Raw genomic sequence first — 21,316 nt, 5'->3', positions numbered from 1 at the left:
GACCTCAGCTCTTGCAGAGTCCAGCAGGAGCAAGCTCCAAAAGCCAAAATCCTCAAGAGAGAGAGGCAGAGTGTGTGAACCTTGCCTGCTGCTGCCCTTGGAAAGGTCAGCCTCTGAAACTGGAAACAAGAGAGGTCTGTCTTGACCTTTAAATATTATGTTTGGATGTGGGAGAAGTGGCATTTAAGTTTTTGGCAGTCTGGAATAAAAATATTTGGTGAGAGAATGAACTTTAAATTATTGTTTAGCATTTCATATAGCCTGCCTTGAGGACGCTGTAGGACGCAGGACCTCTGGATTGCCGGTTCGAATTGGCTGAGGTCAGCTGGAATCAAAAGTTAGTCTCTGATCTCATCTGGTTGATGTGACAGAAATGCATAGGTGGCCTCAGCAAGTTCTCTGTGCAGAGACCTAGCGTTATTAGCTGGCATCTTCTATCAATAGTTTAGTTTCCGCTCAGTCCTTAACACACCTATTCCGTACCTAGTTGTTGTCTTTCCAGACTAACATACAGCAGGACAAAAATATGGGAAAGCTGGCACTGTTTGTACCTCCATTTCGTCTTATCTGTAGAGATTCAAATTCCGTTTTTCTCAGTCTGGCTCTGTTCATATGTACGACATTTATGTAAAAATATTTATCCCTCCTGGCATTTTTTCCGTGATTACTAACTTTCACAAAACCTTAATGACAATTGCACTCACACATACATAACTTGGATAGTGCAATGGAGAGATTCTAGGTTTGACAGTATTTGTTTTCAATATGAACCACTTTTCAGCTATTAATTTTTCCACGTATGGTCCACTAGCTACATAATTTTATAATATTACATGAAAACTATTTGCAGAAACTAAGATTTTAAAAATATAAACTTCTTTCTAAAGCAAAGGTAGACACTGACTAGCATCGGGTATTCGGATTCTTTTTTGTGATGAGGTAAAGGGGACGAGTACATCCGTGAATTAAATGGAATTACATCTGTGATTATTTGGATCAAGAGAGTAATAATATCTTTGTGAATGTTCATATTTTGTAATGCAAATAGCTTTACAACAGGGATTTTACAATTCACCTGTGGCATTGCGAAACAACAGTTTTGTCCAAACGCTTCAGGAAAACGGTGTGGAAACTGAAACTGGCTCTTTTCCTACGGTTCAAACGAGGAGCGAAAATCTGTGGAAAGGGCCTCTGAACGTAAGAGCATTGGAAAGTATTATTAGTTACTAAAGTATTATTTTTCACTAGGATTCACGTTGGCAGGGCTGCTTTCAGCACTGGATCCGGGAGGCAGACGAGCGCCTGCGAGCGGGCCCAGCGCGACGCCCTCTCTCTGCCCGGTCCCTCCGTCTGGCGGTGGCTGCTCCGGCCCACGGGCAGGACCAGCCGCGCGCCCAGGCCGCCGCCCCGCAGCCTCGTCGCCACGAGGAGCGCCTCAGCCCTTCTCCCTCGGCCCGAGACTCCTGTTGCTTTGGCCTGAGCAGTAGGAAACGACGACCTGGGCTATGTGTATTTTCAGTTTTGCCGCAGTTTATTATTTTTCACCGCCTTGGCCTCGCTGAGCTGCGCGAGGTGCTTGGTGAACACGTAAGGGCAGCGGCCGAGCCCGGCCGGGCGTTTCAGCAGCCGTGGCGAGGGCCATCACCTGCGCCGAGAACGAGCGAGCGCCCGCGCAAGGGCGAGGGACTCAGCGCGCCTCAGCCAAACCTCTGGACACCAGAGGCGGAGCGATTATGTCACGGAGGCGATTAGCCGAGCTCCTCTGCTCGTTTTACCGGGCGGGCTGACAGCGGCCGCCCGCTGCCGGCACCCGTCGAGGGCCGGGCAGGGCGCCGCGGCGGCCGGGCCGCCCCTGCGGCGAGGCGCGAGGAGCCCCGCGGCGCCGCGGAGGGGCGTGTGTGTGCGGGGGGGCGGTGACAGGTGCGGCGCGCGCGCAGGGTGCCCGGGCGCCTCTCGCCGCCCCGCGTCCCTTGTCACCCCGCCGCCTTCCCCCCCTCCTCATGAATATGCAAATGCGGGTATAATTGGCAGCCAATGGCGTGCGCGCTGGTCACATGGTGCTGGTGGAGGCTCAGGGAAGAGAAGTTGGGTCTCAGTGAACACAGGCAGCTCAGTAACGAGCCGCAGCGGCGGGAGCCGGAGCGGAGCCGGAGCGGGCGGGCGGACAGGCGGGCGGCCGGCCGGGGGGGGTGAGCCGCTCCCCCCCTCCTCCTCCCCGCGGGGTGCCCGGCGGGCCGGGGCTCTGCCTGGACCATGCCGATCCTCCTCTTCCTCATAGACACGTCCGCCTCCATGAACCAGCGGGCGTATCTGGGCACCAGCTACCTGGACATCGCCAAGGGCGCCGTGGAGATCTTCATGAAGGTGAGTGCGGGGCCGGGGGGGCCGCCCCGCCGCCCCCTTCCGCCCGCTCACGCCGCCTCTCTCCGCTCTCTCCGCAGCTGCGGGCCCGGGACCCGGCCAGCCGCGGCGACAGGTACATGCTGGTTACCTTCGACGAGCCGCCCTGCTGCATCAAGGTAAAAAACGCCCCCCCGCCCGCCGCCCCGGCCCCGCGCCGCCGCCCCGGCCCTGCCGCCGGGCCGCCCGCCGTGAGGTGGCGGCGCGGCGCAGCCCCGGCCGGCCCGGCGGCGGCGGCAGCAGCCTGTGAAGATGGCGGACATTTTGCTTTTGTATGGAGGAGAGAGGCTGAGGGCGCTGCTGAGATGGAGGAGGTGGGGGGAGGAGACCGACGGGAGCGTGATTCACCGCCCCGGCGTGCCGAGGGCGGGCGGGCGGCCGCGCTCCGCCTCCCGGGCCGTTGCCCGCCCGCCCCCCGCGAGGCGGCGGCCGCGCAGCGCTTCTCCCCTCGGCCGCCGCCCCGCGGGCAGGGCGGCGGGGGGCTCCCGGCCCTCCCGCCGCCCTTGTGCCCTGCCGCCCGGGCGGGGGCCGCCTGGGGCCCGGGCGGGAGGCAACGGCCTCCGGCGTCTGCCCGCTGCGGCCCCTCGCCACCGCCGTGGCCGCTGCCGCCTCCGGCCGTCGCCGTGGTTTGTAGGACGGAGGCGGCAGAGGGTTGTCTTCCGGCCCCGCGGTGTGAGAACCGAAGCAAAAAGATGCAGCGATGTGGGGTTATTTATTTATTTATTTCCTTCCCTCCTGCTGCGTCCTGCAGCCTGCACCTGTTTTGTGTGAGGCGCTGGTAACTGCCCCTCAGGTGGACAGCCTCGTGCACGGCTGTGGCGAGGCTCAGAGCTGGCAAGGTTGGCTTCTCTCGTCCCCATTTTCCTTCTTGCTCCTCAGGACTGAGGCAAGTAGGGCCGTGGCACTTGCCCTGCCGACTGCACCACGAGGCTGTGGCAAGAGAAGAAAACTGGGACTCCCTATTCCCCTTAACCTGCAGCCTTCCAACTGCTGAAATACCAATGTTTAACTTCATTTCATATGTTTCATTAAAACAAGCTACAGAAATCACCGTTGCTTTGGGAGATTTAGTGACCTCCCTGAATCATCCTGTTGGTTAGCTACATATATACGTTCCCATCTCATTTGCTGACCTGCTCTAGAACCATATTGACCATGACTAATATATTTATCATCTGATAACTGTTGGGCCTTACATCAATATGAGGAAGGTCATAGAGCTGCATGTAAATATCTTGTCCCAGAGAAGAACAGATGTCCCTCTCTGGATCCCTTGCTAAAGCTTGTTGAAGAGAAACTATAAAAATGATTACTCTGATGCTGCGTAATGCATCTCTTTGATAATAAGGAAACTTAATTATGTAGAGCTAGGAATCTTGGTTCCTGTCATCAGCCATATGCAGCAGTAACAGTTGAAAAATGCAGTTTGCTTTCTGAAATGACAGAAGTGATTTTGTGAGTCGGTATTTATTGTTTGTTACTGTACCTTTCCCTTTCGTTTTCTCAGAAGAGGGTGCGGGGTCATCCTATTACTGTGAATTGGAAGCACCCCTTTTTTGGCTTGAAGTTAGAGCTAGTATCTTTTTTAAAACAAAACAAAACACCCCTCTGGTCCACATCGGAGAATTTTCTTAAACATAATGCTTGCATCTCTTTTCCCATTACCATTTGTGGCTGAATACAAAAATCAAGTCCTTGTCACACTAGTGCTAACTACGAACTTCCTGTCTGGAGAGTTTCTTTTTCCTAGCTTCATGTCAGGTATTTTACAAGTAAACCTTTCTTAAGTTTGAGAAAGAAATTTTTTTACTGCAGCGTTAGTGAGTATAACGGTGATTTGGTAAAAATGACTCTCTTACTTAGAGTTTTGTGTGTTAATGCTACAGGTTATTAACACACGGTGTATTAAAACTTACTAAAGAAAATCCATGTGCTTTAAATTATGTACTAATTAGCATTTGACTGAGTTCCCAATTTTAGTAAACAGTAAGGGAAATAAATGGGACTCCATGATATCCATTGTAATATTGAATCATATTCGGCATACAGTATGTAGCGAAGAGAAAAAAAATCATGTATTGTGGTACTTCTAACATGATAGTGTCTTTTTAGAAACAATTATTTTTCTTCCTTTAGCTTGGCATTTTTTTTTTCCAAATCCTTAAACAATCTTAAAACATTTTTTTCAAAACTTAGCAACTTGTGTAGGAGCAGACTACAGATCCTGTAGATATACATTTAATAATTATGATCACAACTTCAGTTGAACTCTTACATAAAGAGGTTTTGGCACCACAGACATTAGTATGGCTACACTGACATCCTGTCTCTTACTTGAGCAGAAAGAACCTTACAGCAATGTCATGACTCTTCTCCCCAGTTGAAGACATCTCAAGACCTTTTACTGGTATCTATGGTGCCTGTCTGTAGTGTTTCTAACCACCATAGTTACATCAGGAAAACTTGGTAGTGCAGGCCAGATTGTAGTGCAGGCCAGATTGTGTGTGTCTGACAAAACATACTTGGAAATAAAAAACTAGTTTTTATGCTAATATTGTTGTAGTTAAGTATTTTTATTATCTCTTTTGATTTAGAGGAGAAAATAAACTTGTCAAGGGAACATATTTTGCAAGTTTGCTTTCCAAATATGTGCAGTAGTGGCTGTTGTTGGTTAGTGGCTGCTTTATCTCTCTCTTTTATTTATTTAAATACATTGCACAAATGCATGGACTAGCTTGCTTCGATGTTGCTGACATGCCACTAGACTGACACAAACTCATTTGACAGCTTCCAGTTACAATTTTAATCTGGAAAATGCAAGTAAAGCATCTCAATTATGGTATAAGGATCAAGTTGAGCATTCTTACTTCTGTATCACGGTGTGAACCATAATATTTCAATGGTGACTTTAAGAAGTATTTTTGAGATTATTTCCATCAGTTTCTGCAGTGTTGAGACCACCCAGGAGGTAGAGGTATTATGGGAACTACAACTTAGTGCAGGGTTAACTGAGTGTATTTTTTTTCTTTAGTTTTACTGTTCATTTCCCTGTAGCCTTACAGTATTTTAAATAAACAGTGCTGTTTTACAAATGCCCCTGGAACCATATTTAATTTCTGTTATGTAATACATGGATGGTGACTTGTGATAAAAACTGCAGCCATTTAGAAGTATTAGTCTTCCAAAATGTTCTCTCCAATAAAACACAAATAACTAATATTTTAAAAAGATGAGATAAAAACATTTGTCCTGTATGTCGATAGAAGTATACCTGCAAGTGCTTTTGAACATTGGATCAGACTATTTTATGGAGTAGGAGGAAAAGTTACTTCATGAAGTAAGAATGTTCAGCTGGACTTTTACACCATAAACAAGATGCTTTTCTTGCGCTTTCCAGATCAAAATTGTAGCAGGGTGCTGTCAAATGACTTTGCCTCAGTTTAGTGGCGTGTCAGCAACACTGAAGCAAGCTAGTGCATTCTGATTTTGGGTATTTAGTGCACTCAATAAGCTAATCATATCTTCAGAAAAACTCCTTTTTTTGTCCACTAGCATGTGGCAGGTGTCTGTTGCAATTAAAACACTAGTGCTTAATTTTAGGTGTAGAGGGAATTTACTCTCCCATGTCATCTTTCCAATTCTTTGGGGTTTAAGCCTTACTGGATAGGCCAAAGGTCTGTCTGGCCCAACAGCCTGCATTCTTGGCCTTTTAGCTAAAATAAGATGCATTATCAGTCCCTTTGAATTTAATATCTGATATGTCCTTGTTTTGGAGACTTTGTACTAATGTATTTCTAGGAGTAGGAGCTTGCTCCATCTCCTCTGTGCTTTGACCTGTTATTTCAGTGCCTTCAAAATAGTGTGCCAGCCCCACCCTTCTCATCTTTTTTCCACAAAAGTGGCTAATACTGAATGCGTAGGGAGGAGAATAAAAACAGGCCAAGCATATTACTGATATTTCTGCAAAATACTTTCCTGAGCTCCCACAGTTTGTAGCTCAGAGACCCATGCTGAGGGTTGGTATGTCTGTAATGGTCTTCTGTAGCTTTTTCCTTACATGTGTTTGCCCAGTTGCTTTTTTGAAGTCGTACAAAGTTTTAGCATCCTCAGCTGTTCTTTTTTACTGTCAAATGTATATTTTTCTCTGCACCTAAGCACATGCTGTGGTTTAAACAGATAGGACCTTAATCTATTGTATGCTGTTTTCCTGTACTAGTGGTAGTGAAGTAGTGGCACTTGAATAGAAGTATGGGGAAAGGGTAAAGACTTATTTTCTTTTTCTTTTCCCAAGAACTTTTGCTGTTTTCCAGTGATGTAGATAAGAGGGAGAGAGGGAAGTTTTAGCAAGATGTACCCAGAGTTGTCTGTAAACAGAGCTTATATGGGATGCTGATATCAAAATGTCTGCCTAAAAAGTTTTTGAAAAGGAGAGGAAGGTTTAGCTCTTTGTTCTTCCATTTGTGTTTTCTGACACACCTTATATCCTGCAGTTTGTGGAACAGCCTCAGACTGCTTGTGGATTTGTGCTGCAGATGGCTATTTCAGTCCCAGAGTAAAGCAGTGGTGGTCTTATGTGAAGTTATTCAATAACTGGACCTCCCTGTTCCCTCGTGACTGGTTGTGGCACTGATACAGCCTTTCTTCAGTGCCTGAGGAATATTGTTCATGACAGGGTCATAGAATTAGGTCTCTCGGGTTTTTTTTTTTGGGGGGGGAGGTGGTTCTGTGAGACTTGTGGTATGAACTTCAAAAGTTACTTGGTTGCAAGTCAGAGTCTTGGGAAAACTTAAACTATATTTACACTGCTGCGTCTGAAACTGTATGCATCTTTAGTGTTTTTATTGTGTATTATACTGAATAAAGGAGCCAGTTGTGGCTGCATTGGAAGTGGGTTCCCTGAATTGGGGTGAAGAAGGACATATAGCTGTCTGAGACTTGCTCAGAATTCTTGATACAATATATGGCTGCTCTTTGAAACACTTACTGTTTGAGAAATGCCTGCAGCTAGTAGTTTTAGAGCAGCGTCTACTGTGATTTGGAGGAAAATGCTAAGACGCTTTCTGGAGGAAGAAAAATCATTGCAAGCCTTGTTGTGATGTTGTGGAGATGGAGGCTTTTTTTTTTTTTTTTAAGTAGATGTTGGTAAGATTGGGGAGAAAAAGTATTTAGAAATTCTTGGGTTACCACTGCTTGTGGCTAGAGATAGTGAGAAGATGCATTTGGAATCAAGGTCTGTACCCCATGGGAAGACAGAAATAGAGTGATAGCCTTAACCGGAAAGTATGTTCCATTCAGGTAGAAAAAAAGTGTAGGAGGACTGGATGAGATACAAACTGAAACTGAGAGAATGCCTTCAAATTCTCTTTCTGTTCCCTGCTAGCCTGACCATATGTTGTTTCTGTGCTGAAGGGCTCTCTTGTGGAAGCAGCCCTTCATGACAGACTCTCTGGGTCAGTGACTGGGCAGCCTCCTCCGTTTCTTTGAAATTTTCTTAAGAGGAGTTGATCTTGATTGCTTTAGATCTCGATGTCAAGTTGGGGTGCGTTAGTGGCTAAACAGGAATCTGTAGAAGACTCTTTTAAGGTCCATCAGTGAGTACTTACCACATGTACACAACCTGTTATTTTACCATACTAAAATAATGCTTCAGAACTGAAAGTTTGTAAGGTCAGACTCAGAGAAACTAATTTTGCTCTTTTTTTTTTTTTTTTTGTAGCACGAAAGCTTTTTGCCTGCAGTTGTTTGGTTTTTTTTTTTTTTTTGTTTTTTTTTTTTTTTTTGTTTTGTCTTGGTTTTGGTTCAGGTTGAGGATGTGCTGGTGTAGAATGGTAGAATGTAACCAGTTACTCACAAACCCTGTGGAGGGGATGAATGAATAGACTGTGCTGCAAAACAGAGACGTGGGATCTACTTGTGTGTTTCTGGAATAAATTATATCAAGAGTTCCTGACCCTGAGCTGCAGGGGGAAAGAGAAACCCCACTATGAAACCTGTTAGGTTTGAGGCAGAGATCTTCAGGAAAGCTGGCTAAAATTAAAAAGATAGGAAATGCATTTGTGTGTGTTAAAATTTTGTCAAAGAAGAAAACCATAAGGATATCTAATAAGGTAGTCTGTAGTAAATCCACAGAATATTCTTAAGTTGATAAACTTTTACAGAAATCTTAGGGCACTGAAAATCATCAGTTTTGTGTAAAAGGTCTGTCTTCTGGCAAATACAGACACTTACTGGTCTTAACTGGGCTGTGGAAAAGGAAGTGGGAACAGCTGGAAACATGGTTGGAGGTTTACAAGTTGGTAGTAGTGATGCAGGCAGGCAGAATTGTTTGTTGAAAGGCAGATAAGCAGCTGCAAGAATAGGAGGGAAGGAGATATCGGAGGCAAAAGGGAAAGAAGGCTGAAGTAAATGGGAGAGGCCTATCTTTCTCTCCACATGTGCTGTAAATAATGTACAAACTTAGCAAACTTGCTAGCCAAGGATTGTTGGAAGAAGGAAAAAAAACATGCAGACTGTAGTATTGAACTGGTTGAAGTGTATGAAATGTAGATAGGATACACAGTGTCTGTTCCTGATAACTAATTAAAGAGACTACATTCTGTACTTGCTTAGTGGAGAGAGATGGCCATCCCTATTCTCCGTGATTTTCCCTGCATTAAAGATACCTCCATACATGTTCTGAATCATTCATAGCAATATTTGATCTGCTTTTTGTGTCTAAGTACTAGCATTTCCCATTACCTCTGAAGTACTAAGCAGACCTCTCCTCCAATCTTGCAATGCAGCTTGTGGGTTTTTTTTTTTTTAATCATGGAATTTGTTTGTCTTTGCAGGTCTGACTTTCAGCATGAACAAATGGCAGTTTAAAACCAACATTGCTCTTACTGTTTGTTTCTTCTCTTAGATCCATTTTGTTTAACAGAAGTCACTCAGTTCCGTAAGGAGCATTGGGGCAAATCCCTAATGTTTAGTTCTTTTTGAGGACAAAACAAAGTCTACTTCCATACTGTTTGAGAATCCCCCACTGAACAGTTTTTACCTTCTTCTCTTTTTATTTAACTGCCTTATCACTTAAGACTTTAAACGAAGGATGTGTGTACTGTGTATATGCATGGAAAGCCTCTCTTTTATTCTTAATTAGCCATCTATCTCGGAATTGAGCAAGTAAGGCCAAAAGCAGTTCAAAGGTTCTTTTTGGTGAAAATGAGATAATTTGTATGTTAAGGACTGCAGTGTGTGTCTCAGTCTACAATTTAGTACTAGTTCAGTGAAAACTGCGGAATTATCAAATGGTATTCCTGTAGCGGACAGACAATAAAATATTCTAGTAGTATTCAGCTTTCAAAAATACTAAATGGATTCCTGTCAAGAGCATACTTTAAAAAGTGCATTCCCTTTCTTGAGGAGCAACATATTGGGTAGACTAAAGGTCAAGCCTGAACATAAGCATGCTATTCTGCCTTCCAGTACTGTATCCCAAGTGAGTGCTTCTTGCTGTCTGCGTTTTTCCACTGTCATTTGTGACTTATAGTCAAAACCCTTCTGCAGGACCTGGTGTAGAGAGGAGAAGGGACTATGCTAAGGGATTTTGTGCTGAGTAATGTACCTTTTTCTTTTCTTTTTTTTCTCCTTTTTTCCTGCTCTCTCCCTTCCCTGTAAAGTTCAAGCTAATTCATTCTTCTGAAAGAGAGTAGTAGTTTGGTGTTTCAATTCTGAAATTGAGGTCCCTTGTAAAATTCAAGTTCCTGCCAAAAGAAGCTGATGAGTTCTTTTGAAGTATTGAATTTATGTGGAAAAGCAGTTCCAAAGTGAATTCTTTCTTTGATAGATGTGATAAACCAAACTCTACTTGGCTGTCATTTTTGTCATTAGTTTTGGAAGTTTTTTATCGTTACTTTTAGATACTTAAACTTGTGCTTTCACTGACTACCTGTATCCACTGAAAGGGAGAGTCTGTGTTGCTAAGTTGATTCTTAATGAAAATATCTTAACCAATTCTGTTTCTACAGGAGGTTGCAAACTTAAACCTTGCTTTTTCATCTTAAATGGGTTGCTGCTTCATGCCATTGGTGAGATGCCAAAGACTTTGGATGGAAAGTAACATCCGTTGCTCATAGCCACCATAGCAACTTTTTTTTCCCCATCTTTTTATTTGGTTCTTTATTTGATCTTGGACACACTCAAAGATGTAAGCCCTTAAGACTACAGGATAAACTAGACAAAAGTGGATGTGTTTGCACTAAGAGGCTTAACTCATCCTCAGTGTGTAGGTTGCTTTTATTTTAAAAATAGAAGCTTAAAATGTGTAAATAAACAGTTAAGTGTTATCTCCCTAGTTGCATTTTTGCAGTGAAATACTCTCTGCAAGAGAGAAGGTACTTTGTGAAATTGGTGGTTCCTGCCAGGTGTAATCTTTACTGACTGCCTCCTCCCCCTTTGTGCTGTTTGTATCCTGTTTTCACAAGTGTTTTTTTCAAAGATTTTTGCTGATAGTTATGCAAGAATAATTTGTGGCCTAGGCCTTGTAACCTAGCTTTGTAGTCTAGCTGAATATGTACAAAATGCTTGTGTGAAGTCTCGATTATGGGCATTTATTATTTTTAACGTTTACGAAGAGCCAATATTGCGTTAAATGTTGATTCTCTCACATCATAACAGTGGAAAAAGGTAATTAAGGCTGAAGGCATTCTTCCTCTTGCTTATAATAGTCATTCTTGCATGTTTTTCAAAAACGCCTGCCAAAAAGAACTGTGATTTACAGCAGTGGTACAAGAATGATGTTTTGAGCCTATTAGGAACAAGAAAACACAATATTTTATGCTGTCTCCTACAGTGTTTTCATACTTCAGACAGTTCCAATTAAATGGGGAAAAAGTTTTTTCTCTTCTGTGTGACTTTGAAAAGCAGCTTGTTAGTAGTCTTCTGGAAGATCAGTGTTCGGGGTGGGGGAGTAGTGCTAGTCTATAAGGCCTCTGAGAAGGTTGTGGATGTCTCCATGCTTTAGTGATCTTGTTCTTCATTTCCCCTGTTTTTGCATGACTGTATCCATGACTTTAATAATGTGGGCTACAAAAAAGCAGGAGAAAGGGCAGTTGTTGCTATTCTTAATTTTAAATGCAGATTGTTACCTAAGTAATTAACTGTGGATTTTCAGGCTTGAAATTCTTTTTATTCCTTCGTATTCAAATGATGTACCACTTAATATGTAATTTTTATGCTATTAAAAAAAAAAAAAAAAGTAGCAAAATCTACCAGAAAACCATAAGCAACCCTTCTAGGGTTAAGGTTTTAATGAATGCCAAGGAAAAAATACATTCTTGTAATGGGAGTTGGTTATTGTGCAATTCAGAATTTGTGGTTGTCTGTAGCCCTGTATTAATCTATACATTCACTCTGCAGAGATTTTGAAAGACAAGTTTTTTTTTTTAGTGTAGTATATATCTCTGAAACTCAAACTACTTATCACCAGATAAGTAACCTAGAGCCTTGTTTTCTTTTAAATAAAATATCTTCTTATTTTCATGTTTTTGAATTGGCAACAGCTCAGCATCAATAGTTTGAAGGGTATTTTCTAGCTAAAGGGCAGCTCTCCCCTTTTTTTAAACACAGTTACTGTGTTTCTTTGCTTGGACTCTGATGTGAACTCTCCAGGAGAAGTAGCATTAGAAATGTTAAATGTTATTCTAGGATACAAAGTCAGTGCTTCAGAACTCCCTAATTTTGGTTTTTAGAGATCATGACAATTGTTGTTTTGGCTGTTTTCAGACGTGCTTTTAAACTCTAAAAGTCTAAAATAGTGTTTTAAAAATACACGTCTTCATAAGATGGCTGTTAATCTAAAGACTAATACTGAAAACAAAGATCTATAGTGTAGTTAAGCTGGTGTTGCTATGCTCTGTTTATAAGTGAGAATAATGCATTAATATTGGTGTTCGTAGCGTGTTTTAAAAGCTATGAGTTCTATCACTGACAAAACCAAAAAAAAAAAAAAGAAGGAAAAACCTCTGCTTTGTGGGAAAGTCTGCATCTGTTGAGCCAGAATGCTTGGTTTCTTTAGCTTCTGCTAGGTGTCCTGATGGTGCCCTCGCAGGCTGGGGACTTGTTGGGCATCCTGGGCTGGGAACGGGGCCTGGCTTCCCGCTCGGAGGCAGGCCGCGTGCGAGCCCTGATAACTTGCAAGTGCATATATTCAGGCTAGCCAGTTAGCCGGCACGGCAATGCACGGAAAAACAGAGGGTGCTGCAAGGGAGAGTGCGACAATGCGTGCCTCCATTTAAACAACAGGGCTGAAACTGAGATGGTTGCTTTAGAATCAGATGACTCTGGAGCAAAATTGTAAATTTACCCTGCTCTGAAATACAAAACTTTGACCATAACAGCGCTACCCAGAATGTTTTTTTTTTTGTAACCATATCAGACTTGAAGATGGAGTTGACATTGTTTGCTAGCTTATTTGGTTGAGATTTTATAAATTAAGCTCCTTCAGCAAATATGTGAACTTAGTTGTGGTCTAAAGTTGATCTTTTATGTTGCAGTAGTGCCTCGGATAGGATTTCTGATGTAAATTGGGAAAGAAATCTTGATTAGCTAATCCCTGTAAGTTGCCCCCTCAGACTGCAATCTTTTTAGACTTTCAAGATTTTTTTTTCTTTCTGAAGATTAAAAATAAGCTTTCAGTACATGTAAAATTTTAGTATACTACAACTAGTTCTGTGATATAGTTTGGAAGGAGAGGAGAGAAATGTCAAGATTTTCAAAATGAATGTGGATTGATGCTGCATCCTTTCAGTTCTCTGCTGTAAAGCTAGAGAATTATGAATAGCTCTTCTACTCTAGTCCCAGAAGTGGGACACGAGGAATCCCTTGCGCTGACAGCACATATGCTGATAGCAATACCCTCTGTAACCTCTTAGCTGTTATCTTTGTTCCTTGTGACTTCTCCAGTGCTACTGGGGGTGGGAAGGGGCCAGGCAAAGGACAGAGCTGGAAGCTGGGTGGCACTAGAAGTGTGTTTGATGGTCTGGAAGAGCAACGGGCACTATGAGTTAATGAGGATTAATTGAAACACTCGTGATTCAACTGTCCCATGCTCTCCAGTGTTTTTTTTTTTTGTTCTGTTTTTTGTTTAGGTGTACCTATAATGGTGTTTTTAAAATGAATGCTGCGCTACTCAACAGAAGCATGTAACCTCTTTATTTGCTTTACTGTATCAGAGTTGCAAATTATGTGATTGAATCTGTGCTCCATCTTCATTAAGCTCTTGTTTAAAACATAGCTTGTACTAGTTTATTACTGTACCAAAATATTCTACTTTGTCACTTATTTCTCAAACAAAATTTCTCTGTTTTTTAACTGGATAGTGTTCCCTTATTAAAGTAAGAATATTTTTTTAAAATGGGTTGATACCATGACCTCTTTGGGTTTTATACTTCTCTTTTTTCATGTGTAGTCCTTCCATCCTTCTGCAGCAAAAAAATGCAATGAGTGTAGCAGTCAGAATACGTGAAACGTTGTTGACTAAAAAAACCTAAAACCAGAGAGAGATTAAAGCAGGAGCAGTAGGTAATGAATAGAAAGGTGATGAGTGTTTTGTCTTATTTCTTTTCTTTTTTGGCTTGGAATTGGTGAAGGTTATTACCATTTGATTGCAAGCACACTTTCCAGCATCGGGTGATCATATAGCATCTCCGTTCCACATTTCTAACCAGAGAAGATATTGCTGCACTTTGAGTACCCGTAATTAACAGAAGGCTGCAATACTCTTGTTCTGTAGCTTGAACTTAAGAGCCTCTCTACTAATGTTTTTTTAGATAAACATCTTGATTTCTTCTTGCTGGGGAAGCTTTTATATATGTTGTTTAATGTTGAGTTCTTCTGAAGAGGATGGTAGACCACGTGGTGCAGTTTGGATGAGCTTGTTTTCCAGGGTGTGTGACTTTTGAAATACGGAGAAATAATATTTTTCCACAGAAGATAAAACTTCTTTCTGTGTAACTGACTGGCTGTCAGTAACAATAACCAGAATTTATGTATTGTACTGAAATATAGTTTCGATCTTGTTAATGTTCGCTAACATCATATGCTTTAAAAAGCAAGCCAGTCCAATCCATCCTTTTTCTATAAATGAATTAATCTGCAATGAGTGCAGTTACCATGAGAGTTCAGGTTAGGAGTGTACCATTGAACTGGATCTCTGGGTGCACCTTTGTTCATACTGCAGACCTGCTTTGGAGTGCAAGAACGGGATTGCTTTTGCATGAAGTAAAACTGGAAGATGCTTTCCAACTGCTAATGAGTGATGAGTCTATAGGACCATACTAGAGCTGTTCTGAAGGAAAACCCCTGAAATGCCGTAATGTGCATGTCATGTCCTTAGCACCACTGATGATGATCTGCACATGTGCTGGATGCAGTGCTTGCTGCCCCAAACACAGCCAGTGAATAACACGTTTCTTGCACTAAAGTTGTCCCCTGTTGTGAAGGAAAAAGATACTGGGGGGGGAGGGAGGACCTAACTATATAAGGTATGGAGCTACATTACTGTTTCTGTCCAGAGCCAGAGAAAATGGGAATAATTGTGGTGCCTGTAAATGGGGGGAGATGGTGTACGAGCGACAGCTTTCTAAAAAATTCTGTGGTGTCAAACAAAACGTCTCAAAATGTGGGATTAAAAGAGTCATCTGCTCTTCTTGAGTGTCTTCTTTCTAAAGAGGTATTTAAGCAGCTTAGGCTTCTTTGCTCTCTTGGAGAGGTTTTTTGTCTTTATAGATTATTTGACAGGGACTGAATCAAATGTTTAATAAAATTTGTCAAAACAGTCTTACCTGGATTTAAAGAAGCACTTGACCGCTCAATCTTAGTTTGAGTGTCTCACAAAAGCAGCAGAAATAACTGACAAAGAAACAATTTGCTTGCTGTTCACGATGCTTTAGCCTTGAATTTCTAACCTGCCTGTCACTATCTCTGATGTAAGGAGGAGCAAGTGACTGTCTCAGTCTCTTCATTGTATAGGAGTACTCTGCAGGCTTCTTGAGGAAAATTGAGGGAAGTTTTATTGGATAGTAAATTCACGAATTTAAATATTTCTTAAATGAGAAATACAGGCAGTGTTCTGAAAAGATGTTTTTCCTAGGTTCATCTCTTAGTAAACATCAGTGTATACGTGCCTGAGAGACCAGGGCTTGTTTCTGTTGGGTCTGCAGTAGAGTCATGTCCAATCTTTATACTGAAACTCTGCTCCCTGTTCTGCTTTGCAAAACCTGGCTTCCCTGTGAAAACCTAAATACAGGCTCCTCTCACCAAGACATATTTGTCTCTTCCTCGTAGTTTGTTACAGGGAAGGACTGGAGTAACATTTTTGTGTTTCAAACTTATCTAAGGCAAGGGAGACAAGAAAAGTGGGGAATAAAACTAATAATAGAAATGATTTACTGGAGAGCATAACACAGAAATAGCAATTGCATGCAGCTGGCTTGATCCCATCAAATCTTTCGCATCTCCCCACAAGCTTTGCATCAGACCATTAAGATCACTGATATACCTCCACCAGCACTTACTAGTGCTCCAGATCCAGGACTGTACAGCTTGGATCTAAGCTGGCTCACAGTGTACAGCACTGTCCCTGATAACAGGTTGAATTCAGGGCAAACTCTGGGGCAATATCACTCCGTTCTGGCGGTGTTCTCATCTCACATCTAAGAGATGGGTGTTCTGATGCTGCACTGTGCCAAGAAAGAAGAAGAATTGCTCTTGCGAGTTTCTTTTGATATTGTGCATCAACATGACTGCTGTGTTGCATAAAAGTAATGAGAACACCCAGGTGCTGACAGTGGAGAAGAGATTTTCTGCAGCCAAGGTACAGGGAGAACTTGAGAGCTCCCTTGCCTCAAAAATGGCATTCATAACTGTTTGGAGGGCAGTCAGTCTTTGTAAGCGTCTCTTGGAGCTACTCCTTCCTCCACCCCCACTTGCACAGTTCAGACAAACGTTTGCGAAAATCAAGAAGTTAGGTGATTATGTTGACTCGTTTTAGGATTTTTTAATGTTAAAAAGATTGTACAGGATGTTTCATAGCATAATCAATACTTCTGTTCTGCTGTGAGCTATTTCCAGCTAATAAATCTCCCTGAGCATCAAAAAAGTAGGAGTATGGACATTGGCTGTTCTGTGTCCACCACCAATGTTACCCTGTTCCTCACAGGGAAGGGGGGAAAATGGTGCTAGGACCGCTCCTCCGCTCCCCCTTTGCTATGCTTTGCCATAGCGAAACTGGACTAATTCTCTTACTGTTTTGGAAATGAAGATAGAATGGGAATTCCAGTAAAAGGAAGACTAAAGTTACTGAAGCTGGGGCAGGGAAGCTCTAGATCACGTTGGAGGGTATTCCCTGCTGCAGAACTTAGGGAGCAGTAATGGGGCTGAGGTAAGGAGGTTACGGAGAGATGAAGTTTTGGTGTTCGAGGAACAACCTCTGGCATCGAAGGGAATCAGGAGGAGTAATTCAGTTGCCTGGAAAGGAAATATCTACTTGATTCTTACAGAGACATGAGCAGATTTGACTGGTGGACACACAGTTACCAGTGAACAGAGAGAGAATTTGAAAGTTTGTCATTTTGATGAGTCAAAAGGCAAAATATTCTTCTGGCTTCACTTTCTTCACAAGGTACTTAAATTCCATAGCAGGAGTGGTTTCAGATTTCAACAGTTGGATTTTTCTTACCTTATTTTACCTTATTTTTTCCAAATGGGTGTCGTTGACAACCCAGTGTGCCACGAACCTGTTATCCTGAATTAGCCTCTGTTTTCCTAAGGTGGTTGCACTTGAATAATAGCTTGAACTACTGAGAAACTTAGGTATGTATCTTAAACATGTTACAATATCTAAAATCACATTCTTACCATTGGGGAAAATTTTAGCAAAACCTTAAAAATCTGTATGTTTAGGTAAATATTGCATGCTTCTGTAAAACAGACTGTTGTGATTGGCATGCTCGATTCCAAATTGCCTTCTAATTTGGAGGATTATTTTTCAGTAGTGTTATACATCTTTGAATCAGATCTGAAAGCAATCCAGTAAATGTGAAACTACTGTTCCACAATCCAGTGTCTTTTGGCATCTGTAAAAGCACTGAAGAGTAAGGCTTGGCGCCTGGAAAGCTCCAGCCCTGCTGATTGCATGGGGCTGGTGAAATTGGGAGAGGGTGCTCTGGCCCTGGAGTTCCTGTGCTCTGTCCTGGGTCTGCTCACACAGGCTGACCAAAGCATGTTACGAAATAGCTGGTGTCAGCCCTGCTGCCTTAAAATGTTGTATTGTTAAATAAAAATAAAAACAGCGAATATGACAGTTAAGCCAGTGTAGTTAGGGTTACAATGTGACATGTTAAACATATCCAAAAATTGGTAATGTTTTGCTTGTATTTTGATAATGTTCTGCTTTGTATAATGAATATAGGGTGTTGTTTTTTTTTTTTTAAACTAATGCATTTTGTAAGATATGCTTTCCCACCTCTCACAACTGAAATCTTTGTTTTTCCTAAGGCTTGAAGCTCTTTTTAATCTGCTGATTATTAGTGAGACTGTCGTTTGCTGCTCAATTCTACTTCTTTCAGATAGTCCTGGGACTTGTTGGGGTAAATAGGGCCTTCTCTTCACTAGAGTCTTCATCTTGGCTTTAGTCTGAAAGCTAGATGATCTGGGCCTCTCTGCTGCTGAAGGAAGCCATTTGACCGTACCTGCATTTCAAAGCAGCTGAAATTACTCTATAGCTGCATGGTGAAGTAGAGCAGGGCACAAATTCAGCTGAAAACTAAGCCAGCAGAAAAGAATTTTACTTTTCAGCTAGATTTAGCTTTCCCAATACGATTTGCTTGTGAAGACAGAAGCCAGCAGCTGGAGAGTGGTATGCTGCTGCTTTTCAGGACTTGCAAATCTCATAGGTTTCATAGGATGGTATCCAAAACTTGTAGTTATCAACACAGAAGGCTAAATGATGCTGCATTTTTGCCTGTTCTTGGCATAAGCAAGAAGGGTGGGACTTTTGCTTATACTACTGGCTTCTTTCTAGCTGTCTTCAAAAATCTGTTGGTATGCATATACTGGCTAAAATTACTTGTTCTTATAAATTTTCAAAGGATAGCACAGTAACATTGTGGCAAGATAGAGGCCCCTCAGATTACTACTAATAAATTCTGGGTATAAAAATGACTAAGTAGAAATGTAATATTGAAGATGAAAAATTAAACTCATATCAATATTAGAGTTGGTTCATAAAACAACTAAAATAAATAATATTTAGTTCTGACTTCATAATTACTTTTTTTCCTTTTGCTCCTTAATATTTCTACTGGCAGGTGAAAGTAGTGCTATATAGAAGCAGTGTTTTTTCCTAAGCATTAGTAGCTGTATTTTGAATTTAGGAAGGATTATTATTTAATCACTTTAAAGTGCTTTTTTTGAACTTGTTGTCTGTATGCTCTGTGTTACATACTTGACTCTTTGTTTTACCCCAAGAACGATTCTACTGTATATATGGAGAGGAAGGAGTACTTCTCAGGCTTGAGTTTCTGTCCCTGAAATACACATTTAATTATTCTCTGTTACTTCATTGATTAGAATTTTGCTAGGAAAAACATTTAAAAAGCAGACCTTCTTATCATTAACTTGGGTATTTTTGATACAGAAAGCTTGTTTTGAGGATAAATTGAAGAATGTAGTATGTTAACTTTATTTGAAACTGGGTATAGAATTGGGCGAAGCCTGTGTCTTTTGCCCTTGTTCACTTAATGAAATGTTCACTATTTTCTTTATACAGAAGAAATATGTACAGATCTCCTCTGGTTTGTCTTTCAAGATCCTGTGAGAGGCTGTAGGATGTAATGGAAAAGTTGTTTTCTTAGAAGTCAGACTAATTGATCAGCTACTTTTTTGTATCTTCAGCATGCTTTGTTATGCACTGGAAAAAAAGTGCAGCATATTTTGCAGGCAGTCAACCACACTGCTACCAGATCAAACACAGTAGGCATTGGAAGCCAAGCAAATGTTTTCAGAACCGGAAGATAGCAAAATCTCCAAATATCAGTGAGAACTTTTACTATTTATTTTAAAAAGAAATATTGCTAAACTCATCAGAGTTTCGATCAGAGTCGTAGGCCAGAAATAATGCTGCCTTTGTAAATGCTTTACTCCCCAATGTGCTTTTGCAATAAAGAAACTCAGAGTAGCCTTCACTGAAAAATACTTTTTGAAGTAGGACCTGGTTATTCCCAAGAAACTCGACTCATTTGATAAGTGTTTTTGCCAGACAAAGTGTAGCAGTTTCACTTGTATCTAAGAGTTCTTAGAAATCAAAAGTTGTGTGTAATTGTTCAGTTAACTCAAAGGATGCCTTCTGGGTTTTGGGAGGGGAGACCCTCCCTGTTTGCACGGAGAGCTCGTTCAGCATAACAAAGCACGGGATTTGGAGAACCGAGAGTTGTTAACTGAGGCATTAGGTGTATCCTGAAGTGTCATGCAGGCTTCCAGTGTGAAACGAGTAGGCACAGTACTTAAGTGTGCAATAGGTCTCCTTTTGTGCCAGGAGCAGTATTTTACATGCGATCTGCACTGTTTTGGTATGCTTCAGCGTTTTTGGTAGGTGTCTCTCAAGATGCCTCGTTAATAGGTCTGGAGGAGTTTGCAGTCCTCTGCGCTGTTTGAACTGAGATGCCCAGAGCAGCTGTGTTCAGATGCTTATCCGTTAGAGATCTTGGAACAGGGAAAGCAGCAAGTGAATAGTCCTGCAATAGTGGCATCTCTGAAGATTTTCCAGAGACTAGATAAATTGCTAAGGTTTACTCGTTATAAATCTTCATAAAAGATTTTTCTTTTAAGGATGTCAGAGATATTCTCGTTGAGATTTTGTGCTCTTTTATTCTGAAAAAAGGTAATTAACACATTGGTCTTGTGCTCCAAAACAGTGAGCCCCTGTAAATCACATAAAGTCCTGTAAATCTTCTGTGTCCCAGCACTGGGGCTGGGTGGCTGCTGGTTGAGTTGGGGAGTGGAACAAGGGGATCATAACCTGTGGTTTCCACGTGCAAACATGTCGCTTACACTGCAATGACAGCATCTCGCAAAGTCAGCACCTTATGCTTGCCTTGGGCTGAGAGCATGTGGGGGGGTTACATGGCTCAGCTGATGAGATGCCATGTTTTGTTAAGCGCTGATTGTGAGGGAGAGGGCGCACTGATCCCATTTTATTGAGATTTATTTGGCTGATTGAACACAGCACGACATGGTTCCTTTGAACTTAGTGTCGTTTGATGATAAAGATAGGCCAGTTTAATGATGAGCTGCTGCTGGAAGTCTGTTTTGCCTCTTTGCCCCATTGCATAATTTTCCTCTTTTCCCTCTCCTGTGTACTAATCTAAATCCTAAAGAACTGGTTCAGAGAGCTAAATCTGACCCAAAACTGTTTTTGTTGATTCTCCTTATGGTGCTTTATTGTTATAAAGAGAAAAGAAATCGTCCTAGCTTAGGCCTGAGAACTCAGCATAGACATTGATCATCTCATGTTCAGGACTGTAAAACTCTTCCTTTGTTTCCGCTCCATTCCTGTATTGGTTTATGGCTCAAAACTTGCAGTCTACTCCATTACCATCTACACAGGCCACAGAGTGTACTTGAAACTGGTGGCGGGATGTAACTGTTTAAAAAGTACAGGAAAATCCTGTCCTCCTAGATTCTTGCACAACATGGAATAATTGGCAGGTGATTACTCCTGAGACCAGTGCAGCCAGGGAGGAGCCTACTTCCCATGGATGATTTGTTGTTCAAAGGTTGTCCCAGCAAAAGTCAGACTTTCTGAAATCATTCTCTCCATGTCTGTGTAACTAAGATTCTGTGTGAAGCATGGAAACGTCTCCAGTGTTGTCACATGATA

General features: G+C 42.0%; 1 protein-coding gene across 4 annotated transcripts in view; it reads left to right on the top strand.

The window, feature by feature from the left end:
• Window positions 1–2,042: 2,042 nt before the first annotated feature.
• LOC112989677 (integrator complex subunit 6-like) overlaps window positions 2,043–21,316 on the top strand; it is a 44,305-nt gene continuing 25,031 nt past the window's right edge. For all 4 annotated transcript variants that reach the window (XR_010391079.1, XR_010391078.1, XM_064518322.1 and 1 more), the window contains exons 1-2: window positions 2,043–2,364; window positions 2,442–2,519. Coding sequence is in view for 2 of the 4 variants with exons in the window: in XM_064518322.1 (XP_064374392.1) it covers window positions 2,254–2,364; window positions 2,442–2,519 (189 nt within the window). In the remaining 2 variants the exon portion in view is untranslated. The remainder of the gene's footprint in view (window positions 2,365–2,441; window positions 2,520–21,316) is intronic.

This window comes from Dromaius novaehollandiae, chromosome 11, assembly GCF_036370855.1.
Source record: "Dromaius novaehollandiae isolate bDroNov1 chromosome 11, bDroNov1.hap1, whole genome shotgun sequence".
Classification (NCBI taxonomy): Eukaryota; Metazoa; Chordata; class Aves; order Casuariiformes; family Dromaiidae; genus Dromaius; species Dromaius novaehollandiae.
Note: the sequence above shows the minus strand (reverse complement) of the source record. Positions and strands in the feature narration are given on the sequence as shown.